Here is a 15,384-nt window from a genome sequence, read left to right on the forward strand (position 1 = left end):
TCCCGGATCACGCGAAGAGCGACACGCTCCAACGTGTTTACCAGGTTCTCGAGTGGCGGTGTAGCGAGTGAGCCACCAAGTAGTTGATCTCCGCCGCAGGGACTGGTGCGTTCTTCTGACGGGGCAGAGAGGTCTATCCCATCGAGTGCACCATCAGGCGTGAACCCCTTCCACCTGATGCCATGTGAACGGGTTCTGTGAAAAGAGCCGATGAGGTCGGCCTCGAGGATTGCTTTGACTTCGTCATACTTCTTCTTGAGCTCGTCGGTCAGATCCTCGTACGTGACTGGAGTGCCGTCCGCCATCTCAGATGTAGATGGCGATGTGGTTGATGAAGAAACTTGTCCCACCGGGCGTGCCAGAATGTGTTGCGGTCAAAACCCACCGGCGGGCAGCGACGGGCAACACAGTAGAGCCGGGAACAACTTAGGGCTGCGGCTGGCCCTGGTCCCTCCGAGCGACGGCCCGCAAAGCCTCTGGTACACACGTCCGATGCTGATGCAAGGGCGTGCCACCTGACCTATACCTGGTCAGGAAGGTGATGGAGATGCCTCGCTTAGTTTCCTGCATGGCATACACGTAAACATTAAATACGAGCCTCGATCGGCTCTCAGGTTATCCTGTGAATCGGCTCAAGGAGCCGATCCACCCATGATTCGTACGAGGTGCACGAATATATGGTGGTCCTGCTTGATCAAGATAAAGCTAAAACGATCTACGACGATTTAGGGTTTTCATCGCATAATCGGATCATCCTACTCACGATTGGGCCTCGCGGCCACGCACGGTGATCGTAAGCCGATCCTAGACAAGGCCTAAAAACCAACACGAGGTTGATCCCCGGAACATCCTGTCTAGGACTAGCAAACGACACCCTACGTGCCGCTGGATCCTCCAACCCTTTGTAAGGCCTAACTATTGCAGATATTAAACTAATCCTTGAAGAACAAGGAGCAACCGTAACGGATCGGATCTACTAAATAATGATCAAGCGGGGTGCCGCCCCCACACCTAAGATAGATGTGAGGGCGGCTAGATATGCAAGGGTTGCACTACGATAGCATGTAATACGAAGAACAATGCTAACCATAACATATCTAAGATAACTACGTTGCTCGCCATCAAAAAGGCTTCAGTACGAGCAACGCATGAACAACATAAAGCTTCTGCTGCCTAGATCGCAAGATGCGATCTAGGCAGCATGATGCTTACCGGTAGAAACCCTCGAGACGAAGGAGTTGGCGATGCGCCGAGATTGATTTGTTGGTTGAACGTTGGTTGTTGTTTATTCCATAAACCCTAGATACATATTTATAGTCCAGGGGACTTCCTAACGTGGGAATAATCCCCACCATGCACGAGACAAACTCTACCTAAACGACACGTATCCTACTATGTTACAGATACACGGGCCAACTAGCCCAATCTTTGCATGTAAGGCCTATTCACGTAATTCTTCTATGTATATTCTTCAAATCCATCTTGATCGCGGCCCACCTCTGACTCGGTCAAATTCTGGTGATAACAGAATCTTCGGCTTCCAGGAAAAAAATTAGATCGGAGTAACTCTACCGGAATCTCCACTCCTATATACGGGATTGTTTAAGAGCATTGACAATTTTTGCCTCAATTTTTAATAACTTTCATTTTAATAAGTTAAGCTAAAATAGTAGCTCCAAGAGCATGGCTAAAAGTGGCCCTCACATAACATTTTTGCAAACTTGCTAGTTAGAGCATCTCCAGCAGGCGCGCTATATCGCGGCGCGCTAAACCTCCGATTATGCGCGCTGTAAACCGATGCCGCGCGCCGGAGCGATTTCTCCCCCGCCGGGTGCGCCATTTTGCAGCGCGCGTTGGCGCGGTAAAATGTCACCTCCGCCGGACGCGCCATTTTGCAGCACGCGGGCGCGGCGCAAACAACAAACACCCACAAGTATGCATCCAACAAGATCAAACAATATATAAAAATTCACAAATAAATTGTACCATCCAAATACAATACATTGTTGACAACAATACTTCACACCAAATACAACACGTCCAACATACAACACTACAACATGGTTTTCAGACAATACAACACATAGTTTACAAACAAATACAACAAATATGCAACTATTGTTGTCCATTCCAATTCCACCATTCTTCCATGAGATCTTTTTGAAGCTCATCATGTGTGTCGTTGCACCGAATGGCATGGTATGAGGCAATGAATCGGGCAATCCTATGTGCGGATCTCCTCACTTGCACGGGAACCCCCATCAAGTCGTAGTGGGTATGATCCACATCTTTTCCGCGATCATCCTTATAATCATGTTGTGCATGATTACACACGCGGTCATGATATACCAAAGGCATTCTTGATCCCAAAATCTAGCCGGTCCTCTAACAATGGCAAATTGGGCTTGCAAAATCCCAAATGATCTCTCTACATCTTTCCTAGCCGCCGCTTGTGCATTGTGAAATTGGGTTTGCTTCTTACCTCTTTGTTGAATAATTGGCTTCACAAATGTTTGCCACCTTGGATATATGCCGTCGGCGAGGAAGTAGCCATAGTTGTACTTGTGGCCATTTGCTTCAAACTCCACCAATGGACCTTCCCGCATTGCAAGTCTTGTCATTAGTGGTGACCGTTGAAGAACATTGATGTCATTGCAAGATCCGGGCATTCCAAAGAAAGCATGCCATATCCAAGTCTCTTGGTCGGCCACCGCTTCAAGTACTATAGTGGCATCCTTCTTGTAGCCTTTGAATTGTCCATGCCATGCCGCTGGACAATTCTTCCAACTCCAATGCATGCAATCAATAGAACCAAGTGATGTCTACGGGTGCTTCTATTCTTGTAGACAGTGTTGGGCCTCCAAGAGCAGAGGTTTGTAGAACAGCAACAAGTTTCCCTTAAGTGGATCACCCAAGGTTTATCGAACTCAGGGAGGAAGAGGTCAAAGATATCCCTCTCAAGCAACCCTGCAACCACAAAGCAAGAAGTCTCTTGTGTCCCCAACACACCTAATAGGTGCACTAGTTCGGCGAAGAGATAGTGAAATACAGGTGGTATGAATAAGTATGAGCAGTAGTAACAACACCAGAAAAGTGCTTTGCTGTCCAGGACTGGCGTGTAGTTGATGGTGGTAATATTGCAGACAGTACAAATGCAGTAAAACAGTAAACAAGCAGCGATAGCAGTATTCGAAACAAGGCCTAGGGATCATACTTTCACTAGTGTACACTCTCAACATTGATCACATAACAGAATAAATAGATAGATGCTAGACTCTACACCCTCTTGTTGGATGATGAACACCACTAACTGTGTAGGATTACACGAACCCTCAATGCCGGAGTTAACAAGCTCCACAATATTCGATGTTCATATTTAAATAACCTTAGAGTGCATGACAGATCAACATAACCAAACCAAGTACTAACATAGCATGCACACTGTCACCTTCACGCTACGAAAGGAGGAATAGATCACATCAATACTATCATAGCAATAGTTAACTTCATAATCTACAAGAGATCACAATCATAGCCTACGCCAAGTACTACACGATGCACACACTGTCACCATTACACCGTGCAGGAGGAATAGAGTACTTTAATAACATCACTAGAGTAGCACATAGACGAATAGTGATACAAAACTCATATGAATCTCAATCATGTAAAGCAGCTCATGAGATCATTGTATTGAAGTACATAGGAGAGAGATTAACCACATAGCTACCGGTACAGCCCCGAGCCTCGATGGAGAACTACTCCCTCCTCATGGGAGACAGCAGCGGTGATGAAGATGGCGGTGGTGTCGATGGAGGAGCCTTCCGGGGGCACTTCCCCGTCCCGGCGGCGTGCCGGAACAGAGACTCCTGTCCCCCAGATCTTGGCTTCGCGATGGCGGCGGCTCTGGAAGGTTTTTTCTACCGTGGCTTTTCCGTATCGAGGTTTTAGGTCGAGGGGGCTTAAATAGGCGAAGAGGCGGCGTCAGAGGGTCGAAGAGGCGGTGTCACCATAAGGCGGCGCGGCCAGGGCCTGGGCCGCGCCGGCCTACCTCCTGGGCCCCCTGTGGGTCCACTCTGGCGACTCTCGAGTGTTCTGGATGCTTCCGGGGATTCTAAGATGCTGGGCGTTGATTTCGTCCGATTCCGAGAATATTTCCTTACTAGGATTTCTGAAACCAAAAACAGCAGAAAACAACAACTGGCCCTTCGGCATCTCGTCAATAGGTTAGTTCCGGAAAACGCATAAAAACGATATAAAGTGTGCATAAAACATGTAGATATCATCAATAATGTGGCATGGAACATAAGAAATTATCGATACGTCGGAGACGTATCACCAAGCATACCGGGAAACCCTCGGTTGGCGTTGATCTCCAAAAGTCTTGCCGTGTCTTGAGTATTGGGGGCTCTCAAGTATGTGGAGCCAAAGACATTGACAATTGCAACGACAAAGCGCTTCACACACAAGATAGAAGTGCTCTCTCCCATGGCCAAATGATCATCAATAAGATCCGCCGCTATACCATATGCCAACATACGCAAGGCGGCGGTCACCTTTTGATATGTGCTATGACCAAGTTCTCCGGCGGCATTCCTCCTTTGCTCAAAGAAGCGATCATATTTGGTGACCTCCGTTGCAATGTGCTTGAACAAGTTGAGACTCATCCGGAAACGCCGCCGAAAATAGCTTTCGGGGAAAATCGGATTCTCATTGAAATACGACCGCATCAACTTCTCATGCCCTTCAATCCTTTCTCTCCACAACTTCTGTCTACCGAACACCGATCCACCAAATTTTGGCCTCTTAACGGCGCGGTATGCTAATAGTATAGATATGTTCTCCTCTTTTTCTTGGTCGAACTCGTCATCCGATGAATCATATGACGAACTCTACAAACATATGTATAAAATTACTTCACTATGAACTATTGTGAGCAAATGGAGGCCGGCCGGCCGGCGGAGGTTCATACCTTCTGAGCAAATGGACGAGCACCATGGCCGCGCCATGTTGCTAGCAAGCTCGAGGACGACGAGGACGACATGGCGACGCCTGCGCGAAGGAGAACGCGACGGCGGCGCGCCGCGGAGAAGGAGCGCCGAGCACAACTTGTCGCTGGCGGCGGCGCGAGCGGCACAGGGTGGCGGAGCGCCCGCTGCTGGCAGGAGGAGGTGCGGGCGACGCGGATCTACGGCGCGGCGCGCGTGGCGGCGGCGGGCGCGGAATCGACCGGCGGCGGCTGGATTTCGCGCCGGCGGTAGGTGGGGAAATGAGGGCGCGGGCGCAGGGGGGGAGGAATTTTCCAGCCGTTGGCTTTTCGCGCTTGGGCGAGCGTTTCCGCGCGCTGTAGCCGACGCGCCAGATATGCCGCTCCCTTTTGTGCAAAACGCCGCGCGCCCTAATTTTTTTACAGCGCCACGCCATTTACCGCGCCTGCTGGAGCGCCGCGTTCCCTCCCGCGCGCACTATATCGAACGTTTTTATACCGCGCGGCCTATATAGCGCGTCTGTTGGAGATGCTCTTAGCTTTTACTAGTTGCCAGATATACCAATCCAAAGCCAAACATACAACAATTTTTTCTTTTGACAATTGAGGGTGTGTGTATTCCTTTTTAATCTTTCTGGTTTATTAGCCAATGAGAAAGTACAAATGAAATTGTTTTAGTAGATTCGAAAGGAGATTCTTTGAAGTGGCTTCATTCTGAGCTGAGCACGAGATGCTGCTGGAACCATCGCGTCAGTCTAGCACGGCTACTCGAAACAGCTGCACAGCTGCCAAGTAAAGCCCACTCCGACTGTAGGGCACGTGTCCCACCACCTGTAGGCCTCACGTCACACGTGTCATTCCTCACCCCCTATATACATATCGCACTACCAGCCACTTCAGTAGCTCATCAGAACCACTACCAAATTCCAATCGATCATCCTCTAGCAGTTTTCAATTCCATTTTCTCGTACCCAAACCTAGTACTCTAACCAATCAAGGCCAGCTCGATCAAAAGAAGAAAGAAGGAAGCAATGGCGGGCGTGGGGCGGAACATGGTGGCGCCACTGCTGGTCCTGAACCTGATCATGTACCTCATTGTCATCGGCTTCGCGAGCTGGAACCTGAACCACTTCATCAGCGGCACCACCAACTACCCGGGGGTCGCCGGCAACGGCGCCACCTTCTACTTCCTCCTCTTCGCCATCCTGGCCGGCGTGGTGGGCGCCGCCTCCAAGCTTGCCGGCGTACACCACGTGCGCGCCTGGCACGGGGGCAGCCTCGCGAACACCGCCGCGTCGGCGCTGGTGGCGTGGGCCATCACGGCGCTGGCCTTCGGGCTGGCGTGCAAGGAGATCCACATCGGCGGCTACCGTGGGTGGCGGCTGCGCGTGCTGGAGGCGTTCGTGATTATCTTGATGTTCACCCAGCTGCTGTACGTGATGATGCTGCATATGGGTTTGTTCGGGAACCAGTTCGGTGCTGGTTCTGGCGGCTATGGCGCCGGAGACCACGGGTATGGCGACCACCATAACAAGGGCATGGGCACCGGCGCCGCCGCCACGAGGGTCTGATAAGCTTGCTTTGCTTGGACGGATCACGGATAAGATGTAGTACGACGTATGTAAGCGTGTGTGTGGAGCAGAGCGTGAGTTGTAGATGTATGTATGCATACATGGTTGTGTTTGTGCGTGCATGGTCTGTTTTTTTCTTTAGGGAGTAGTGCATGTACAAGATCTACTTGGCTGTGTTTAATTTTATTAATCTTATTATGTTGCAATGAAATCGGATGGATAGGTCGAGTCTGATTTGCAGACGTGTACCGGCAATGTTTTGAGTTAAATGTATGGATGTGCTAGTAATAAAAAAGATGGGGCGATTACATATGTCCGTGGAAGTTAGTTTCATTCAATGTATGGGATTTTGGCTCTTGGGTGCATATTTTTTATTTGTTTTGAATTACGTATTCGATATATTTGTGAAAACTAAAAGATTCTAAATGAGAAATCATGTACATCTTCACATGCAACGTGTATTTCCATGAAGAATCAACTTACCCGCAAATTCAGAAAAAATGTTGGACGAAAAATCAAGTGTACATTTTCACATGCAATGTGGACAGAGTCTTCTCATGAAATTTGATGCTAAAAGAGGCTTGTGTGAAATGTTTTGTCTTCTACATTGATCATACAAGATATGATTTTTGCGAAACTGTATAATTGTCGAGATGTACATATAAATGTTTAGTTAGAATTTTTAGCAATTGCAAATATGTTTTTTTAGGTGGAGGGGTCTATGGACCCGGAAGCCGGATTAATTTTTTGCAAGGCAGGAAGCCGGACTGAATTTTCTTTTTTTTTTTTGAAATAACCACCATATATTAAGACCAACAGGCCGCCTCATTAAAAACCTTCCAGCCCCCTTCGGTACCCTGGAAGGAAAAGAGTGCGTCAGAAACCTGTTGGCCTGAAGCCAAGTCAATTACAATCCTGGGCGATGAGCTCCGACACGCAGGAAGGGGCTTCACCACGCAGGAAACCATCAAAGCCGGACTTGCCTAACTGTGCCAGCACATGCGCTGCACCATTACTAACCCGGTCTATCTTACAAATGGATATGCTACCAAAGACTCTAATAAGATCCCGAGCTTCATTACATAGTGCCCAGCCACTCGACAACTCCTGTCCTGAACTAGATATAGATTGCACAGCTCGGAGACAGTCAGATTCAACAATGGCCTGATCGCATCCAATAGATATAAGGTGTTTGATCCCAGCAATGCATGCTTGCAGCTCGGCCTCCTCGGCGCTGGCGCACGACTGAATATGTTTCCACTCCGTAAGAATGACTTGGCCCTTGTGATCACGAAGGATGACCCCCAATCCAGCTCTTTTGGATACCTCATCCCACCCAGCATCCACATTGGCCTTCAGCGACCCCTCTGTTGGAGCTATCCACTTGGTATGAGCCAGCGGATCTTCAGAGCTATGTTGGTTCATAGAATATCGGGCCGCAAGGAAAGAACGGTGATAGTTGACAATGAACAACGCCGAAGCTGTGATCGAAGCCTTCCCATCCCCATGCACGACATTATTCCTGTGATGCCACACCCGCCACAGAAGGAAAATAACCTTAGGCCGGTCACTCTTAGAGATGCTGCAAAGGAGCTGCAGTATCCACTCCTTGCCATTATACTCAAAGGTCTCCTCCGGAGGCAATCGCCAAAGCTTCCTCGTTTCATCCCGGAGAGCACGAGCCAAAGTACACCTGATTAGCGCATGATGACTGTCTTCGGCAGCCTGTCCGCAAATGGAACATGTGGGGTTCACGGTGTTTATGCGCTTATGTAGCCCTGCCAGGACTGCGAGGCTGTCCGTGGCTACCCTCCAAGCAAAAATTCGAAGTTTCTGAGGGACGGGCGCTTCCCAGACCATCTTCCATATAGAACGGTCCCCAGAAGGTTCAGAGCTCGATTGGCCTTGGGAGAGGCGTAGTAACATGGGGTTCACACCAATCCGATAGGCTGATCTCACACTAAAAATGCCATTACTCTCCGCGCTCCATGCAATAAAATCTTCGGAAGCTCTAGCCGGTATCTTGATCGACAGGATGACCCTAGCATCCGCCGGCGCACAGCAGGAACGGATCGCCTCCTCATCCCATGTTCTAGTGATAGGATTGATGAGCTCGGAAACCCATCTCCTTCGAGAGTTATTCCTCCTTCCTTCGACTTTCATGGCGCCTGGTCGAGGAAGCCAATTATCTCTAAAAATCCTCACTTTAGAACCAGAGCCAATACGCCATATGATGCCTTGTTTCAGAAGTTCAAGTCCATAAACAATCCCCTGCCAAGTCTGTGATTGGTTTTGAATAAAAGCAGTATCTAGTAAGTTGCCAGATGGATAATATCTTGCCTTAAGTAGACGCGCACATAAGCTGTCGGGAGATTGGAGAAGGCGCCAGGCTTGCCTAGCAAGTAGCGCCTGATTGAAGACTTTCAAATCTCTGAAACCAACTCCACCTTGAGCTTTAGGTCGCGTTATTTTGTCCCAAGCGAGCCAGTGCATTTTGCGACGATCATCCTCATCTCCCCACCAGAAGTCGCGGATAATTTTGTGAAGATCCTCCACAAGCCGGACTGAATTTTCTCAATGAGTAAGGCTTATATTACTCCTTTCAAATGGATAAATCTTATATTTACTTCGGGACAAAGTCTAGCATAGTATATGTAAAAACATCAACATTCAAATACAAAATCACTATCATTTTAAATATATTCTCATATAATATTCATAAAATATTATATTTTGTTCGTAGGTCTTTCCAAAAAAATTGGTCAAACTAGATTTGATTTAGATTTTTTGGAGTAACATACAAGCAAGAAAGAGAAACACTGTGCACAGGAGGTGGGATTTAAATTGTTTTGGCGCGGGGATCATCTAGTTTCATTGTGTTTCAAAAATCCGAGAAGAAATAGTTTGCAGGTAAACATACTGAATTAGTGCACATGAAACATACTGAATTAGTGCACATGAAAGGGGACGTCCCTTGCAGGGTACTTTCGCTACTTACTACCAATCGTCAGTTCGTCACTCATATATACGATGGACTAATTTATTTTTAGTACTGCAAATTTTAGTACAATGCAGTACAGACCCATACGTGACGATACAAAACCTGTTTGATCCAAGTAATTAAGTCATAAATCTGATTGATCAGAGTTAACTTAACGTTGGTCACTGAATTCTACGAGAATCTTCGGCTTCCAGGAAAAAATTAAGATCGGAGTAACTCTACCGGAATCTCCACCCCTATATACGGGATTGTTTAAGAGCATTGACAAATTTTGCCTCAATTTTCAATAACTTTAATTTTAATAAGTTGAGCTAAAATAGTAGCTCCAAGAGCATGGCTAAAAGTGGCCCTCACATAACATTTTTGCAAACTTCTAGTTAGCTTGTACTAGTTGCCAGATATACCAATCCAAAGCCAAATATACAACAATTTTTTTCTTTTGATAATTGAGGGTGTGTGTATTCCTTTTTAAGCTTTCTTGTTCATTAGCCAATGAGAAAGTACAAATGAAATTGTTTTAGGCGTAGTAGATTCGAAAGGAGATTCTTTGAAGTGGTTTCATTCTTTCTTTTTTTTTTTTTTGATACTAATATCTGGAATATATTACGAAAGGAAAACAAGATAATACAAGAACTGTCCAGATAAAAGACAGCTGTCCCCAAACTTCAGAAAGAACCCTAGACAAACTGAAAATACAAAAAGGCCCTTGGGATCTTCTGGAACATCCAAGATCTGCCACCGCCTGAGCCAACGCGTCGACCTCGCCGGAGCGGAAGAAGAGGCGTCGCCGGCCGCAGCTGTGTTGCCGGAAAGATGCTGAAGAGGAATAAACCTCGTTGAAGTCACCGCAGTTTCCACCCGACGCAAACGCCGGGATCTGAAGAAGGTTGACCGTAGATCGGCGGGGGACACGCCCCGCATCTCGCCGGCAGTCAGGCCAGACCAACTGGCCGGAGCCAGCAGCAAAGCCTGCAGAAGCTTGTGCCGAAGAAGAGGAAGCAGCTGAAGAAACGCCTCGACATCACGAGGTGCCTGGACTCCTGTACACGGACGCCGAGGATCTGGGAGACCAGAACCACCGCCCCCGTCCTCCACAAGCTTGCCAGCGCCGACGGAGCAACCGACGCAAGCACGAGGAAGCAGCCGGGAGGACCAAAACTCGCAAGATGGTGAAGCCCACCTCGCCAGGACCACACCCACGAGACCAACGCCGAAAGCTCGCCAGCAGAGCCCCGAAGGGCGCCGCCGAGGTGAGGATCGAGCACCAGCACCATAACTCCAGAGCACCGCCGCCGCCACCACCTCGCCAGCGCCGCCCGGGGAACCTAACCTACTATGTACACGCACGGTCAGATCCGGAGCTCCCCTCCACCTCACAGTACCCACATGGCCACCGGAGGCGAAGGGGAGCGGCGAATCCGCCGGCGAGACCAAGAACTTTGGAGTCTCTCCCTCGATCTACTGTAGCGAGGCGAGAGCTCTGGAGGGGAAAGTGTTCATTGTTTGATGTGCTGAGCACGAGATGCTGCTGGAACCATCGTGTCAGTCTAGCACGGCTACTCGAAACAGCTGCCAAGTAAAGCCCACTCCGACTGTAGGGCACGTGTCCCACCACCTGTAGGCCTCACGTCACACGTGTCATTCCTCACCCCCTATATACATATCGCACTACCAGCCACTTCAGTAGCTCATCAGAACCACTACCAAATTCCAATCGATCATCCTCTAGCAGTTTTCAATTCCATTTTCTCGTACCCGAACCTAGTACTCTAACCAATCAAGGCCAGCTCGATCAAGAAGGGAGAAGGAAGCAAATAAGCAATGGCGGGCGTGGGGCGGAACATGGTGGCGCCACTGCTGGTCCTGAACCTGATCATGTACATCATCGTCATCGGCTTCGCGAGCTGGAACCTGAACCACTTCATCAACGGCACCACCAACTACCCGGGGGTCGCCGGAAACGGCGCCACCTTCTACTTCCTCGTCTTCGCCATCCTGGCCGGCGTGGTGGGCGCCGCCTCCAAGCTCGCCGGCGTACACCACGTGCGCGCCTGGCACGGGGGCAGCCTCGCCAACACCGCCGCGTCGGCGCTGGTGGCCTGGGCCATCACGGCGCTGGCCTTCGGGCTGGCGTGCAAGGAGATCCACATCGGCGGGTACCGCGGGTGGCGGCTCCGCGTGCTGGAGGCCTTCGTGATTATCTTGATGTTCACCCAGCTGCTGTACGTGATGATGCTGCATATGGGCTTGTTCGGGAACCAGTTCGGCGCTGGTTCCGGCGGGTATGGCGCCGGAGACCACGGGTATGGCGACCACCATAACAAGGGCATGGGCACCGCCGCCGCCGCCACGAGGGTCTGATCAGCTTTGGTTTGCTTAGACGGATCGATGATAAGATATGTATGTGTTTGTGTCGTGTGGAGTGTGAGTTGAGTGTAGATGTATGTATGCATACATGGTGTGTTCTATTGTGTTCATCGACTGTTCCCTTATTTAAGGAGGGAGAAGTGCATGCACGAGATCTACTTGGGTGTGTGTAATTTTATCAAGCTTCTCATGTTAAAGTTAAAATCAGATTGCATCGGTCCATGTGCTGATTTGCATACTTTTTCTGCTTTGTCATCGTCAATATCTGAAATGTGAGGGAAATGAGTCAACTCTTCTAAAAGAAGGGAAAAAGGTGTTGCAGTTCTGAACAGGCCGCCCCACGTGTACACGAGCTTGGTCTAATTTAGATCATCTTAGGCCGAAATCCGGCGCTAGTTAACGTTGGATTGGACGAAAATTTACTCTAGGGAGGTCCATTTTCGAGGTCCATTTTTCCAGCTGCGAGCTCAGGATGGATGAAAGTTTTTGACAAAATACGAACTAGTCGGAACTCATGCAAACATAAATAAAATTTATATAGGCGAGTTCGTAAATATATAGACAAAATTTGTACATAGCCAAACGGAAACATGAACTTAAACTAATAGCAGCCTTCTACATGCCAAAATGGCGGTAGAAGGGCGTGTAGTCGCCGCCGTCATTGTCGTCGCTCGAGTTGGCGGCGTCCTGGGGCGGCGCCGCCGCCTCGTACCAGCGGCTCGAACCCTGGCCGGGGTCACCGGCGCGTGGTGGCGTCGATCGGTACATGTCGTCGTCGCTGCTCTCGTTGAGTTTGATCAGCTCAAAGGGCCTGGATGCGGCGTTCGTTGCCGTGGACGGCGCGTTGCCGCACAGCAGCATGTCCAGCATCCGACGCTGCTGCTCGGCCTCCTGCAGCTCCCAGTCACGCCTGGACCATTCGAGCGCGGCGTCCGTGGGGAGCGTGTTGTCACCGGGACAAGGTCGCTCAGCGACCTGGCGATCGCCTCCGCCACCGCGGCGTCCTCGGGCGCGCTTGGCCTCCTCCTTGGCGAGCTGGTTGGCGGCGGCCTCCTTCTTTGACGTCTTCCTCTTCCGCCCGCGCGATGGAGAGGAGGGTTGGTCGCGGATGACGATGACGCCGCTGCTGCGCCCTCTGGTCGGCGGTGGAGACACTGGCTCCTTCTTGACGAAGAACGGTGTCGCCGGAGACGCCGGCTCTTTCTTGATGCTGACCGGCGGAGGCGCCGATCCGTCGGACCTGGACGCGGACCTCGACCCAGACGAGGAGGAGGACGGCGCCATCCTCCTCGGCGTCCAGGAACTACTGTGTTGGCGCGACACGGTAGCCACCTCCGGCGGCGGCATCCCCAGAGGGGGGTAGTTCCCACCCTCGATGTGCGCGAGCACATTCGCGAGGGTGCGGTTAGGCGCGCTCCACCACCGGCGGTGGCCGGCGGCGTTGTTCCTAGCCAGAGGAGGAGGGGGCCGTCGTAAGCGGCGAGTTCGCGCTCGTACCTGCGCCGGAAAAAGTCGGACCACGCCTCGTAGTTGTTGGGGAAGAAGCGCGGCTCCGCGCGCTGCTCGTCACTGAGAGTGACGAGCACCGCGTCGATATCCGCCTCTAGGGCGGGGCGACCCATTGGTGGGCGTCGAGATCGGGACGCCGCCCACGCTGAGTCGCCATTGTGTGGTCGCCGCTTGCTCGCTCGAGATTGGGAAAGATTGGGGAAGGTGAGAACAGGAAGCGTGGTGAATGCGGCCAGACGCGGTAGTTCGGCGATAAATAGAGGTCGACGCGCGTAAAACCGAGGCGACAGCATTAACTCGCCGCGTGGAACCTACGTGTGTCCGGCGAAGACTAGCCGGCGGCAGGCTTTTACAGCGCGTGGAAGACGATGCGATGAGGACGACGATCGGTTCTCGCCGACAAGTTGGGGCCACCAGCCGCGCGGGAAGTTTTCTCGGCGTTTCCCGCGCTTTCGTTTTATCCGGAGCGCTCCCCAGGCGCCCGGGGATGGCCTGGGCTCCCCGGACGGATGAAAGGTCGCACGAAAACGAGAAACCAGGAGCGCGACTAGACCGTTTTCGTTCATCCGAATGATAAAAAAGCTTTCTGGGAGTATCTTTGGGGAGACGGCTGAAGATGCTCTTAAATCAAATTAGCAGCCGGGCGAGCATTACCGACTTATGGCCAGTTTCCACAGCATGCTCTCGCCATTTGAGCTGGGCGATTTGCTATGCAGCAGCTTGGTAATTAAACAGCTCAGGGTGTATACGAACTGAACACGTGCATATCTATAGAGCTACCAATTTCATCGATCGATCCAACGAGACCAACATAGTATCATTTACATAAGCCAGTGCACTAACAACAGTGCATATATATACGACTTGGCGGTATCAGGGCATCTTTAGCTGCGGCTCAATTTAATTTTTGACATCGGTATAAGGGCATCTTCAGCTGCGGCTCAATTTAATTTTTGACATCGATTCATTTTTGTCAGACCGCCTTGCCATTTTATCTTACTTTTTCTATTTTAATCTAAAACAGCTTGTCAAAGATTCGTGGAAAAAATCAAAATGATTGAAGTTCTTCTATTTGAAATTGTCTTAAACTTAACACCTACTGCATATTTGTAATATAGGGGTGGAGATCAGTTGGATCTCTGATTGAGTAGTTTATATTTTTGTTGACCTTCTCTAGACGGAGGAGGTCAAATTAAATTGTTTTACTATGGATATAAGATAGATGGAATCACGCTCCGTACGATTTGGAAACATGACATCGGGTTTTGGAGACCGCGTGATCACATGACATCGGGTTTTGGAGACCCGCGTGATCACTTTCGCAGATAGAATCACGCTAACCATGTCGAGTTTTGGAGACCAGTGTCTTTACCGAACTGAACTAAGAGCATTTTTGTTTATTTGTAACGAAGTAATTTTTCTATTTCTAACATATCTTGCATACGTATAGCCTCTAACCATATTATAACCAAATTAATTAAATTGATGTATTGTCACATTAACAATATAGTTTATATTCATTATAGACCAATAATTAAATAACATAGTTCACAAGAAACGGAGTCTAGATGCTCAAGCGCGATCAAGGATCTTACGATGCACATGAAGAAACTCCTCAAATTTTGCTGGCTAAGTTCAACTAATTCACCTTGAAATTGACACCCTTGGTCAAGAAGGCTATCATCATGATCACCATCAACAATTATGTTGAAATAATCACACAAGCGGTCACCACCTTTCAGATGGATTCAACGCTTCACGTTGTAGCAAGGTGTTGAATAATAGCCCATCGAGATTGGAGCATGTAAAATACCTGCTCGACATCCTTCATGTAAGCCTCTTATTGCTTGGAAAACCTCCTCTTCTATTCTTCAAGAGCGTGCGCATTGTCTTCATAAGTGTGGACTGGTCAAGATAGATATCATCTGCTAAGTAATAGGTCTTATCGT

General features: G+C 49.6%; 2 protein-coding genes across 2 annotated transcripts; both read left to right on the plus strand.

Annotated features, from left to right (window-relative positions):
* The first annotated feature begins 5,899 nt into the window (after positions 1-5,899).
* On the plus strand, positions 5,900-6,866 carry LOC127327428 (membrane protein PM19L-like). The gene has a single exon (XM_051354201.2). It carries the CDS (start codon positions 6,019-6,021, stop codon positions 6,556-6,558), a length of 540 nt encoding a protein of 179 aa, XP_051210161.1. The 5' UTR covers positions 5,900-6,018; the 3' UTR covers positions 6,559-6,866.
* A 4,389-nt stretch (positions 6,867-11,255) lies between these two features.
* Positions 11,256-12,146, plus strand: LOC127327427 (membrane protein PM19L-like). Its single transcript, XM_051354200.1, has one exon. The coding sequence runs from the start codon at positions 11,381-11,383 to the stop codon at positions 11,918-11,920; it is 540 nt and encodes a 179-aa protein (XP_051210160.1). The 5' UTR covers positions 11,256-11,380; the 3' UTR covers positions 11,921-12,146.
* Positions 12,147-15,384: the final 3,238 nt, after the last annotated feature.

This window comes from Lolium perenne, chromosome 1 (genome assembly GCF_019359855.2).
Source record: "Lolium perenne isolate Kyuss_39 chromosome 1, Kyuss_2.0, whole genome shotgun sequence".
NCBI classification, from domain to species: domain Eukaryota; kingdom Viridiplantae; phylum Streptophyta; class Magnoliopsida; order Poales; family Poaceae; genus Lolium; species Lolium perenne.

What these genes read in the sequence shown, in the direction of transcription:
- LOC127327428 (XM_051354201.2), top strand. Translation starts at nt 6,019, where the DNA reads ATGGCGGGCGTGGGGCGGAACATGGTGGCGCCACTGCTGGTCCTGAAC.
- LOC127327427 (XM_051354200.1), top strand. Translation starts at nt 11,381, where the DNA reads ATGGCGGGCGTGGGGCGGAACATGGTGGCGCCACTGCTGGTCCTGAAC.